Source organism: Canis lupus, chromosome 6 (assembly GCF_048164855.1).
Source record: "Canis lupus baileyi chromosome 6, mCanLup2.hap1, whole genome shotgun sequence".
Lineage (NCBI taxonomy): Eukaryota > Metazoa > Chordata > Mammalia > Carnivora > Canidae > Canis > Canis lupus.
In genome coordinates, this window is record NC_132843.1 from 16705611 (window position 1) to 16719481 (window position 13871).

At 45.0% G+C, this 13871-nt stretch overlaps 1 protein-coding gene across 8 annotated transcripts in view; it reads right to left on the reverse strand.

The window, feature by feature from the left end:
- ANKRD29 (ankyrin repeat domain 29) overlaps window positions 1–13436 on the reverse strand; it is a 54274-nt gene extending 40838 nt beyond the window's left edge. For 6 of the 8 annotated variants that reach the window (XM_072829053.1, XM_072829054.1, XM_072829051.1 and 3 more), the window contains exons 1-2: window positions 13303–13430; window positions 5623–5733 (exon numbers count right to left, since the gene is read on the reverse strand). In XM_072829053.1, coding sequence (XP_072685154.1) covers window positions 5623–5733; window positions 13303–13323 — 132 coding nt within the window. In that variant the 5' untranslated portion in view covers window positions 13324–13430. Of the gene's footprint in view, window positions 1–5603; window positions 5734–13302 lie in introns of all 8 variants that reach the window. The other 2 variants (XM_072829050.1, XM_072829055.1) reach the window with 2 other exon arrangements.
- Window positions 13437–13871: the final 435 nt, after the last annotated feature.

Consider the following 13871-nt stretch of genomic DNA (forward strand, 5'->3'; position numbering starts at 1 on the left):
ATAACAAATGTGATAAAGGCTTAGGATCCAAAATATATAAAGAAGTTATACAACTCAACACCAAAAACCCAATTAATCCAGTTTGAAAAAAAAGAGAAGACATGAATTGACATATCTCCAAAGAAGACATACAGATGGCAACAGAGACATGAAAAGATTCTCAACATCACTCATCATCGGGGAAATGTAAATCAAAACCACAATGAGCTATCACCTCACCCCTGTTAGAATAGCTAAAATCAAAACCACAGGAAACAAAAAGTATTGGTTAGGATATGGAGAAAAAAGAACCCTCCCACACTGTTGCTGAGAATGCAAATTGGTGCAGCCACTGTGGAAGACAGTATGGAGGTTTCTTGAGAAATTAAAACTAGGGGCACCTGGGTGGCTAGTGGTTGAGTGTCTGCTTTTAGCTCAGGTCATGATCCTGGGTTCTGGGATCAAGCCCTGCATCAGGCTCCCCACAGGGAGCCTGCTTCTCCCTCTGCCAATGTCTCTGCCTCTCTCTGTGTGTCTCTCATAAATAAATAAATAAATAAGATCTTTAAAAAAAAAAAAAAGAAATTGAAAATAGGAATACCCTATGATCCAGTAATTCTACTATTGGGTATTTGCCCTAAGAATACGAAAACACTAATTTGAAGGGCTATATGCACCCCTATGTTTATTGCAGCATTATTTACAATAGCCAAGATACAGAAGTAGCCCAAGTGTCCATCAATAGGTGAATGGATAAAAGAAAATTATCTATCTATCTATCTACCTACCTGCCTATCGACACACACACACACACACACACACACACACACACACACACTGGAATATTATTCAGCCATAAAAAAGAATGAAATCTTACCATTTGCAATAACATGGATGGATCTAGAGAATATAACGTTAAGTGAAATAAGGCAGTCAGAGAAAGACAAATACAATATGATTTCATTCATATGTGAAATTTAAGAAACAAAACAAACAAAGGGAAAAGAAGACAAACCAAGAAATAGACTCTTAACTATAGAGAACAAACTGACGGTTACCGGGGGGGGGGGGGGGGGGGCAGGATGCATGAAATAGGTGAAGGGGATGAAGAGTACACTTATCTTGATGAGCACTGGACTGTATGGAATTGCTGAATAATTATATTGTACACCTGAAACTAATATAACACTCTATGTTAACTACAGTGGAATTAAAATTTAAAAAGAAATCCAATCTGAATAGACAGCTATAAATACATCCTTTACATGACAGACAAGAAAACTTTTTATCATAGGTTATACTTGTCTTAAAATAAAAATCAATCAGGAGGCACAGGAAGCACAGGACAACTTAATTTTGATGTTTAAAAAGGAAAATAAGAAATGTTATATGCATCTGCTTTATTTACTTATTTTTTAAAGATTTTATTTATTCATGAGAGAATGAGAGAGAGAGAGAGAGAGAGAGAGAGACAGGCAGAGGGAGAAGCAGGTTCCATGCAGGGACCCTGATGCGGGACTCAATCCCGGGACTCCAGGATCATGCCCTGGGCTGAAGGCAGGTGCCAAACCACTGAGCCACCCAGGGATCCCAAGGAAAATAAGAAATGTTATATGCATCTGCTTTAAAGTTAAGGAGCCATGAATGAAACATATTTAAAAATATAGATTGTATTTCAACTCTACATCATGGTCAATTGAGAAAAAGTCACAAGTTAAGACAAAGGAGAAAGAGAATAAAGAAGTAGTATCTGTAGATGTATTTATTAAGCTATATAAAAATGTTTCCTTTATATTCAAAATGTATTAGCTGGACAGAGTGTAATTCTCTAAGATTATGGTTACTTTAGTCAATTGGCTGATGTTAAAATGTACCTTTTAAAACTAGTTGACTTTGAACAGAGGAAACAGTGGATATAAATGCAGTGCAGACTACAACAAACAGGACAGTGACATACATACATTCATTCGTTCATTCGTCTCAAAAGGCTAGAGGAAGCTTGCCATTGCACATCTTGTGGTAAATGTGCATCGGAGAGATGAAGGAAGCAAAAAAAAAAAAAATGTAAACATGCAAAGACAACATTAATCTAGGAATGAAGGTGAATGTTAGCAAATCAAAGCTTTGTCATGTGGTGGGTGGCCTGGAGATAATGTATTCATTCTTTAAATGCTATTTGTTGGAAGTTTGAACTTGGTCATGAACTTGAGGTGGGGAGCAGGGCCTCTCTTTGCATTCCATCAGCTGTCCTAGGAGCTCCAGGTGAACCAGGGGCTGGGCCCCATTGGCTGGGGCAGAGGTCATTCATCACCAGGCACATCCTGGAACCCAGACTCCATGTTCAGGTGGCACCTGAAGGATATAGAAATCCTTCCAGTGAAATTTTAAGGGGAGCCAAGACCTATATTATTCCCAACAACTCCCTGTCTCTGTTACCACCAATCCTAGAGACCCTTTTAAAATCAACAAGATGTCTGAAATTAACATCATTTAGACTTGCTCCTTTGTTTTTTAAGATTTTTAATTAATTTTTTTAATTTAAATTTTAGGTAGTTAACATATGGTGCAGTACTGGTTTCTGGAGTAGAATTCAGTGATTCATCACTTATATATAATACCCAGTGCTTATCATGGCAAGTGCCCTCCTAAGTGCCCATCACCCAGCTAGCCTATATCCCACCCCACCTTCCTCCAACAACCTTGTTCTCTATTGTTAAGAGTCTCTCATGGTTTCCCTCTCTCCTTTTTCTCTTTCCCCCTTTCCATACATTCATGTTTTCTTTCTTAGGTCCCATATGAGTGAGATCAAGATAGCATTTGTCTTTCTCTGACTTATTTCATTTAACATAATACACTCTAGATCCATCTATGTTGTTGCAAATGGCAAGATTTCATTTTTTTCATGGCTGAGTAATATATATTATATATAATACACACATACACATATATATATGTATATGGCTTTCTCCATAGTTTGGCTATTATTAGTAATGCTGCTATAAACAACGGGGTGCATGTATCCCTTTGAATCTGTATTTTTGTGTCCTTTGGGTAAATACCTAGTAGTGCATAAAAAGATGCTCAACACCACTCATCATCAGGGAAATACAAATCAAAACCATGATGAGCTATCACCTCACAGCTATCAGAGTGGCTACAATTAACAACACAGGAAACAACAGGTGTTGGCGAGGATGCAGAGAAAGGGCAACCGTCTTGCACTGTGGGTGGGAATGCAAACTGGTATGCCACTCTGGAGAGCAGTATGGAAGTTTCTCAAAAGTTTAAAATAGAGCTACCCCATGACCCCATGACCTAGCAACTAGACTCGCTCCTTTGGGTTAAGGAATCCTTTCTCCAGAAAGCTGTTAATTAAATGAGTTTTATTTTATTTTATTTTATTTTATTTTATTTTATTTTTTTAAATTTATGATAGTCACAGAGAGAGAGAGAAAGAGAGAGAGAGAGGCAAAGACACAGGCAGAGGGATAAGCAGGCTCCATGCACCGGGAGCCTGATGTGGGATTCGATTCTGGGTCTCCAGGATCGCGCCCTGGGCCAAAGGCAGGCGCCAAACCGCTGCGCCACCCAGGGATCCCAAGTTTTTATTTTAAATGAGGATTAAACATATTAGTGTCTGTTCACAGAAGCAAAACTTCTGATTGAGATAACCACTGGTCACCCCGCTGACCAGGAGGATGAGCTCTGAGGGGAAAGGAGGTAGCAGGACAGGTCACACTGAGCAGGAAAGGGCACTGGGAAGGCTGAGAGTACGAGAAACTACTTGGGGAGCAGGATGCGCGTGGCACTGTGAGGGGGCCCCTAAGAAACAGTTATAGGGGTGGCTGAGAAAAGGTGAGAGGAAAAGTGTTCATCAATGTGATCAAGGGGTGAGGCCACAGTGAAAGCTAGCTACTTCAGTTTGGCCCAGTGTGGCATTGCTGCCCAGTAAGACCCAAGTAAGACTGGGATGGCCAGTTCACACGTGCCTGTCCTCATATCACTCTGGGTCCCAGTAAGGAACGGATGGCATACTCACATTGGGATAGTTGGAAGAAAGTTTAATAATTTGTAAAGCTGTGCCCCGGGTGTAGGGACACAAGGACAAGGCTGGATTGGGAGTCAGCAGCAGTGGGCTCCCTTGCTAGCCCAGGCGTGAAGGCATGGAGTTGCAGGGGAAGGTAGTGACTCCCCCGACACAGAAGAGCACTGCTGCCAGACAGAGCAGGGGACATTGGGTTCCCCAACAGCCCTGTCCTCCCACCTTCTGATTCCTACCAGTGCTTCCATTGGCCAAACCCAACTAGAGGCCAGAGGGAAACAAGTCCACTAGGCCACACCTTTCAGGCCCTGGGACACAGAGCAAGGTGAAGAAGGTTCTGGGTGGATCTGGAGGTGCAAAGCCAAGATACTGCACAGCAAGCGATGCCCCCAGTGGGCAGAGTGGAGCAAACTTTGATGTCTCAGGCTGGTGGCTATCTCACCTGCCAAATTTGTGCAGTAAAAGCTGGAAATGGCATATCCTGCTTTTGGGAAAACAATAAGGCTCCTTTGAAAACATCTGTATTCCTAAAATCAAAGTATTTCTCTTTCTCTCTCTCTCTCGCATTTGAGGTTTTCCTGATGCCCAGAGATGCACAGTCCTGCTTAATACAGAGAAATCACTGCTTCTGTCTGGGGAGGGAAGGGCTCCCTAAATGATGCCTCCCTAAATGACAGCAGCAGTATCCATTTTAAGACCCTTTACTTGCCACTGAGTGTACTGATGTTTGCAATGATAATGAGAGGTAAGAGGCTGGGTAGTAGCTTCCATTCCAGTTCTCTTATCCTTGTAGAAAAACCCAACTTCCACATTCATGGCAGTCCTCCTCTGCTCTGAATTATCTCCACTGTCCATGAAAGCAGTTGGATTGAATTCTCTAAAAATGCTTTCCCTGGGTGGCGCAGCGGTTTGGCGCCTGCCTTTGGCCCAGGGCGCGATCCTGGAGACCCGGGATCGAATCCCACATCGGGCTCCCGGTGCATGGAGCCTGCTTCTCCCTCTGCCTGTGTCTCTGCCTCTCTCTCTCTCTGTAACTATCATAAATAAATAAAAATTAAAAAAAAATAAAAAAAAATAAAAATGCTTTCCTTCTTGGAACTTGCCAATTCTAATTCCCAGTAAAGTGCCTCTTTCCTTATTGTGGCTGCCTTCCATTTTCTGCATGTGATGGTTTCCCTAATATGTTTTTAATTTTAAAAAATATTTATTTATTTGAGAGAGAGAGAGAGCTTGTGCGTACAAGCATGTGTGTGTGTGGGGGGGTGGGCGGGGAGAGGCAGAGGGAAAGAATCTCAAGCAGACTCCCCACTCAGTGCAGAGCCTGACTTTGGGCTTGATCTCACACCCTGAAATTATGACCTGAGCAGAAATCAAGAGTTGGATACCTAACCATCTGAGCCACCCAGCCAGCACCCCCCTCCCAGTCCCCATATGTTTTTACATTCACCAGGGTACCTTGGATTTTTTTTAAAGGATAAAGCAAGCATACATGAAAGAGTAGATAAGCACTGTAAAGGGAAATGTATTCGTGAGCTGCTCTCATGCCAGCAGGGGAAATGGCGTGTCCTTGGCATGCATATACCGAATGAATCCATCCGTACACTGTCCCTGCAGTCCACATCCACCCGACCGCTGTTCAACAACAGCCTGAGCAGAGCCAGGTTTCCTCTCCTTGCTGCCCAGAATGCGGCATTGGCAAGTGGAGTTTCCTTCTGCAGAAGCAAAATGAGACAGGATCTTAAAACTGTTATCAGTTCCTATGACCGCTTCTATGCAAATATATACTATTCAAAAAGCAGAATTTCCAGATGTGTTGTAGCACTGGAAGATAGCTCCTCCAGTAACAGATGATTGTAATATACTTGGTTAGGGAACACATTTTATTTTATACCAGATACCAGAGTGCAGTTATGAAGAGCAGTGTTGTTGATAATGTAGCACTATTAATACCCTATTTCCTACCAATGTTCTCACTTGCCTGCTTCTGTGTCTTTGTTCACAGTTTCCTTTTTGCTTGAAAGGAGTTCTTTCCCATCCTTCAAGGACAAGGCTTGCTTAAATGCTATTTCCTCCCTGAAATGTTCCCAAATCCTTCTTCACCTCTGAGCAGAAAGAACTCTCTCCCAATTCTGACCTCCCCAACCCACACCTTTTCTTTCCCCCAACTTTTCTACCGATTCCAGCTTTCTGGGTCAATGCCTCACCTTCCCTCCACCGAATTTTCTTTGCTTCAGCTGGAACTTGCCAGAGGATTCAGTTAAGAAAGGAATTCTGGGCATAAAACACTGTTATGTGTCCTCATACGGGATTCTTCTTTCCATTGCTGCCTTATTTTAAAGTTGCAAAGTTAATGTTGGAACCATCCTATGGATGGAATAAAGCTGGCAAACAGTTCTTCAAAAATCAGAGTGGTAGCGTTGACTGCAGTAAATCGCCTTTTCTAAAACACATCAATCTGGATCTGTAGGCAATAGTCCATGGCAGGAGAGGGCGGGGCTGGAAGGGAGGCTCTGGAACCAGATAGCTCCAGGTTTTAACCTCAGCTCTGGGCAAGTGATTTGGCCTCAGTGAGCCCTACACTACCTGGTTTGGAGTTTCTGGTAAGGATTAAATGATGTAGATTAATTGGCCAAATATGGTACCCAACACATCATAAATGCTTACAGATGCTTCTTTCCCTCTGTCCACTTTTCTTTACAGTTAGAATCAGTAGGCAAAATTAAATTAAATATTGGTACTATAAGAATTTTGCTGGTTTCAGGAAATTTTCTAGCATTTAAATTGTTTAACAAAAACCTTTTTTTGGGTGGGCTTAAAACACTTTTCTGACACCAAAGCCTTTTCATGCAATATATCTTTTAAATGTATTGATAAGGTATTCAATTCAATATCTTATTTACCTATGCTAAGTTAAAAAGAAAGCACAATATCACCCACAACAAGGAGCCATCTAAAGATTAAAACAAATTTTATTTTTATTTTTAAGTAATCTCCACACCCAATGTGAGGCTCAAACTCACAACCCCAAGATCAAGAGTGCATGCTCTACTAATTGAGCCAGCCAGGTGCCCCTCCATGGAGCTATCTAAAATGAAAGCACAGTGAGAGCACCATGAAGGCAGCATTTGTTGGTATGAGGGTTTCTTTTCTGCAGCCCTTCAGCTCACACACGACTTAGTGCTCTTGTGCATTCTTGGAGGAGAGCGTGGCCAAGCGGGGAGTGTTAAGCAGGTTGCAAACATACTTTAAATAGTTTCCTGGTGCAGGTAGGAAGAAAACAAAAATCACCTTAAATTCCAGATGAACAATTTGTTTTCCCCAAAGGTGTAAATGTTATGGTCCCAGGAGTTTTCAGGCCAAAATGCAATGATGACATTCACACCCAGTGTTGGTGGTTTTTGTACCAGGCTAAGTCCACCATTGTAGCTGCCAGTATGTGGCTGAAGTGATGGCCAGGCAGGTCTGACTTGTATCATAAATCACGGAACAATGCCCTTTCAGTAGAGAGACTGCACAAGGCCAAAACGAAGTCTGGGGGGTGAATTAGGAAGAGAACTTAATATGCACCAGGGAACAGCTCTGGTGGCTTTTCTTGAAACATGAAGACTTGAGAGTAATAAATTATAAATCATTTTTAGTGATTTTGTTGTTTCCATTTAACCCCAAATTATTTTCAAAACCATCGGCAAACCACAAACTTCTATTGTCATAACAAGCTCTTCTGCTGGGAGCCTCTCTTGTCTTGAGGATGGCCTTATGGCTTCCTCTCCTGTCAGGGCTAGATTTCCTGGTTTCCTACAAGGTTTTAGAAACTGAGCTTTGTGAAAAGCTATAAAGATTTCCTTCTCTCTCAAGTGGCTGATTTACTGGGAGGTAGAAGGAAGATAGTCAAATGTGGCATAAGAAAGTGCCACGTTCAATTTCTGAGCCTACTACTAGCTCTGTGACCCTGGTGAGGTTATTTCTGTCCCATTGCCAGGAGTAGTAACTCTACCATGTTTTGTTAGAGAAGTAAAGGAGAGAATACACGTAAACTCAGTTTGATAGTGAACACTTGGGAAATGTTAGCTATAAATGCACAGTCCTCACAGCTCTTTGAAATTCATTTGCTTGGTCACTGGCATGCATCAGGGACAGTGGTACTGGCCAAGGGCTAGGCCAAGAGGTACAAGTCAACCTTGATCTCTGCTCTAATGGTCTTACGGCCCAGTAGGAAAGCGAGTCATGCCAAAAGGCATCAGAAATTAATTACAGGAGCTAGAACAGGAATGAGGATTACTTGTGAGAGCAGAGAATGACTGAGCCTATATGAGGGGGGCAGCCAGGAATGGCTTCAAAGAGAAGGAATTCTTGAGAAGAATTTAAAAAGATGAGCAGGGACCTGGCTAAGGAGCATCCCAGGTGGACAAGGAAGTGAAGCAAAGACACGGAGGCTCACCACGGCATTCTGAGAACTATCACTAGCTTGGAAGGGCTGGATTGAAGGGAGTGGAGAGAGGGCAAGGGACACCATGGGGCTGAAAGCAGTCAGGGCCAGATCCTGGAGGAGCTGCTGTGCCGTGTTATGGGGTTTGCCTGGGCACTGGGGAGCTACGGCAGGGTTTTAAGGTCGGGAGATACTATTGGTTTTGTGTTTCAGAAAGGTCTCTGTGGCAGCCTCAGGGAGAGTGGACTGATGCCTGGAGCCAGACTGAGGTCGGTGTCTACAGGGTTAGGGGGACTACCACATAGACAGGACAACTGAAGAGGAGGGCCCCAGCTTAAGCACCAATAGTGGGACAGGAGGATGAGACAGACTGGAGAAATTTTAAGGAACCAAACTAAACAGTTTTGGTCTGCAACCCTATGTTCAGAAGAAGGTGGGAGGAGTCAGGTTTCTGGTTTGAGTGCCTCGTTAAGGTTGTGGCATTCCTGAAAGTGGGAAACACCAGAAGAGGAGCAAGCTTTGGGAAAAAATGATGAGTTCAGCTTTGAACCTGCTGACTTTTAGTGCCTAAGGGGCTTCCAGGTGGAAAGAACCATCAAAAACATGGGTAAGTACTCCTGTGACTCTGTGGCAGACACATTTAGCGGAGGGCAGGTCTCTTGTGCTAATACTAAGTGCTTGTTCTGTACCACTTGGCATATGCTCTGCATACACCACTTCACTTAATCCCCATCCTAGCTCAGTGAGGTGGGCACTGTTATCATCTTGCTACAAGGGTGAGGTAAGGGAGAGAGGGCAGGCAGGCTTCAGGCCCCGGCAGCCTGACGCTCAGGGCTGCCTTGTCAGCCATCACACTGTTCTGCCTCTGGTGGAATTCTCTAGACAGCAAGGAAATAGGGAGCATTGACCCCAGTGACCGCCTTCCTATACTCATTCTGAGCTCCTCTTCTGCCAAGATGGAAAGTCCCCTGACCTTCCTTCTTGTTGGGGTCTATACACATCATGGCCTGGGTAACTTCCAAACTGCCTCTGGTTACAATATGCACATTATCACAAATGCTGTAGAGTGAGACAGGGGCAAGCCCCTTAGCCTTGGAAGAAATGATGCACGTAGCAATGCTTTACTATTTAACCACTTTCTTGATTTTTCTCTACAATGGGGCCAGGCAGCCTCCCTTAGGCTTGTTGGTCACTGTATCATGAAGAATAGCAACAGCAACCAACGCGGAGATCTTGTTCTGTATCAGGCCTGCTAAGTGCTTTCACTGTTCTGATGCATTAATTCCCACAACAACCCCATGACACAGGTGTTTTTATTATTCCCATTCTTAGGATGAGGAAGCTGAGGCACAGAAATGAATCACTCAAGGTCATACAGTTAGGAAGTAATGGAGTCAGCATTCAAACCAGAGTCTGAGGTCATATATCTTATACCCTGGGAGTAAAATGGAGTATAAACTTCCACATATGCCATATTTTCTTCTCTTTTTCTCCCCTTTACTGCCAGGATTTTGGCTCATACAAGGAAGTGAAGCAAAGACATTATTACACGACCAACAATTAGTTACAGGAAGGAAGGGGGAGAGGAAGCACAGAAGGGAAACTGTTACTTGCACAGAAGTGGAATTCTGATTAAAAGTCAAGATGGGGTAATGACTTAGACCATTAGTTTAAAACAGGGTTTAGAAGAATCTAGGTTTTGATTATGTACTTATTAAGTCAATCAAGACAACATTAGCTTTTCTTTGTAATGAATTTCTTTGATGTTAGAAGCCATATTAAATAACGATAGAATGCAGGACTGAGAAGCCGCGTGCAGAAAGACACTTTCGAGATGTCACTGGCTACTATTTTTTTTTTTTAAGATTTTAAAATTTATTTATTTGAGAGAGTAAGAGAACGAGAGAGGGGGGAGCAAAGGGAGAGGGACAAGCTGACTCCGTGCTGAGTATGTAGGCCAACATGGGGCTGGATCCCAGGACCCCGACACCATGACCCGAGCCGAAACTAGGAGTCAATGCTTAACATCAGGAGCCACCCAGGCACCCAGTCACCACCAGCTATTCTAATCCATTGTCCCATTCCCCCCGTTCTTCCCTAGCCCGAGGCAACCAAGTATCTGCTTTCTATCTCTGTGGAATGCCTATTCTGAGCATTTCATATAAATGGCATCATACAATATGTGGCCTTTTGTATTTGGCTTTTTTAACTTAACATCATGTTCTCAAGGTTCATCTACATCGTAGCATATACCAGAGCTTTCTTCTTTCTTTTTATGGTTGAATGATAGTCCATTGTTTGGATATACCATGATATGGAGTGAAGATTTGTGTCCCCCCTAGCCCCAAACTCATACGTTGAAATCCTAATTCCCAATGTGATAGTATTTGTAGGTGAGGCCTTAAAGGGTAGAGCTCTCATGATGGGATCACTGTCCTTACAGGAAAACGAAGAGACACCAGAAAGTCCTCTCTTCTTCCATGTGAGGATCCAGTGAGAATGTGGCAGTTTGCAAGCCAGGAAGAGAGCTCTCACCAGACAATTAATTTGCTGGCATTGTGATCTTAGACTTCTCAGCCTCCAGAACTGTGAGAAATTAAATACCTGCTGTTTAAGCTGCGTAGTCTTTAGTATTTTGTTATGGCAGCTCAAGCTAACACATACCACATTTTGTTTATTATCAATGACAAATGATGGACATTTGGGTTATTTCCAATTTTTGGCTATTATGAATAACAAAATGAACATCTGTGTACAAGTTTTTGTGTAAACATGCATTTTCGTTTCATTTCTTTTGTGTATGTATGTAGGAGTGGAATTGCTGGGTCACGTGGTAACTCTTTCAAAGAACGCCCAGACTGTTTCCTAATATGACTGCATTATTTTACATTCCTACCAGCAAGGCATGAAGATTTGAATTTCTCCATCTCCTTGCCAACGCCTGACACTGTCTGCCATCCTAGTGGGTATGAGGTGGTGTCTCCTTATGGTTTTAATTTGCGTTTCCATGATGACTAATGGTGTTGAGCATCTTTTCAGGTGCTTGTTGGCCATTTGTTTATCTTCTTGGGAGAAATGTCTATTCGTTTCCATTGCCCATTTTAAATTTGGGTTATTTGTCTTTGTATCGTTGAGATACCTTTCATCATTTAAAGATGGTCAAGTCTCTACCATTTTAAAGCAAACTCTTGGTCAACTCCAAATCCCTGCTGTGGCCACTGTTTCTTGTGGTATTTTCTGAAACAGTTCTGGACACTTGTGGTTCCCACCCACTCCCTTTTGAAGCTATTGCAATCTGGCTCCTGAAGCCAGCACTTCGCTGAAACTACTCTGAACAAGGTCTCCAGTGGCTGCTTGTTACTAAATACAGCGGATGCTTTTCAATTCCCAGCTTGATATCTCTGTAGTATTTATCACTGAGTTCCTCCCCATCTTTATCAAAGGATTAGAAATCCTTGGTTTAAATTATCAGCACATGCTTCTGATTGTTTTCATACATTGCTGACTGCTTTTCAGTTTTCTCAATGGGCTTCTCTTATTCTGCTCATTCTCCAGGCTCCATCTTCTTCAAGATTTTGTCTTCAAGTCCTCTGTTTACCACTTTTACATGGTCTCACTGGACAATCACATTCAGTCTCATGGGTTTAATTATCACTTAACGCAGCTCACTCCTACATCTCATCTCTATCTTCTGCCTAGATTATACTCCTGGGGTTCCCAGTTTGTAAATCTGTCTAATCAACATCCCTACTTGGACTTCCATTCATCCTTAAACTTTACATGTCCAAAATTTTATCTTTACCTCTCTAGCCTTCCCTAACTCAGGGAATAATATCAATTACAGAATTCCATGGATTAAAAAAAAATTTTTTTTAAGTCACTCACATTTGTTTACTTCCTTCCATTCCAGACACCTGTTCCCTAGTCCCTACCATTGAAAAGGATGACCCCAGCTCCACTCCTTTCTGCAAACTGTGGCCAGAGATCTTTCTAACATGCAAATCTCAACATATCATCCCTCTGTTTACATAAGCTACTGTAAGAGATGGGATTACAGACACATTAGGGTTTCAATATTAACACCATTCAGGTGTAATGTTAACACTGTGATGAGTTACTTAACTTCTCCATGCTTTGGTCTTTTTGCTTCAAAAAGAAAAGGAGAGACACACGGAGGTACCATTTCGTATCTTCCTGAGGATTCAGAAGATACTCCCAGATGCCCTTGGCTCAGAGTCAGGCGCATTTTAAGTGCTCGATACATTTTAATTATTATTTTTATTAAGACCTTTCAATAGAGGCAAATCAAGTACCGTCACTCTCCTCCAGAAATGTGCGGATTAAATGGAATGACTTGAAACTCGTAAGACTCCTTTGGACACTGAAGCCTGGGAATCAGTCGCAGCTCCACTCCGCGCTGGGCATTCGGCTTCAGCGTCCAAAAAGTGCTGCGGCGCGGAGGGGACGGCGGCGCCGCGGGCATCCTTAATGAGGCCGCGGAGCCGGGGTGGGTGCGGCAGCCGGGGTCTCCCCCAGGCGCGGCGCAGGACAGCGCCCCCCGCCGGCTGCCGCCCCGCCCCGCCCCCGCCGTTCCCCCGGGACGGTCCCCGCCGCCCTGCGCCCCGGACCTGACCTGCGGCCGTCAGGACCGAGAGCCCTGCAGGCAAAGCGCACGCCGCCGACCACAAACCACAGGAGCCACCCGAGCGCGCCGCTTCCTCCGGTCCCAGCCGGCACCCGGGACGGCGCTCACTCCACCCTGCGGGCCCGGCGGCGGCCCCGGAGGTCCCCAGGTGCGGGCCCCCGCCGCGCGTCTGCCGCCCGCCCGGCACCCGCCCGACCCCGCGGCGCTCACCTTGAAGGACATCTTGCACATGTCCGCGGCCGCCCCAGCGCGGCCGGCGCGCTCCCGGCCAGGGGCACCCGCCGCGTTCCGCAGTGGGGCGGCCTCCCGCGCCGCGCGCTCCCGCCGCTGCCGCCGGAGACGGGGCCCCGAGGGGAGGGCGGGGGCGGGGCCACGGGGCGGGGCGGGGCCTCGGGGGCGGGGCCTCGGGGGCGGGGCCTCGGGGGCGGGGCCTCGGGGGCGGGGCCTCGGGGGCGGGGCCTCGGGGCGCCGCGGAGAGCGCGGGCTGCGGCTGGCGCGCCCACCTGGCATCGCCGTCTCTAGCCCGCCGCGCTGCTCACGCGCATCCACACCCGCAAGCACACACACCAGCGGACACGCCACACTGCGCACATTCTCCACGGTCAAGACGCAAGGTGTCCAGATTCCCGTCCACGCCCCCACGCTCGCCTCTACACACCTTCCATGCACATTCGCATTCCTGTTGCACATACACACGCTCCAGACTCCACACACACACACACACAATACTCCCACACTCACACACACTACACACCCACTCCCGTCCCACACCTCACACA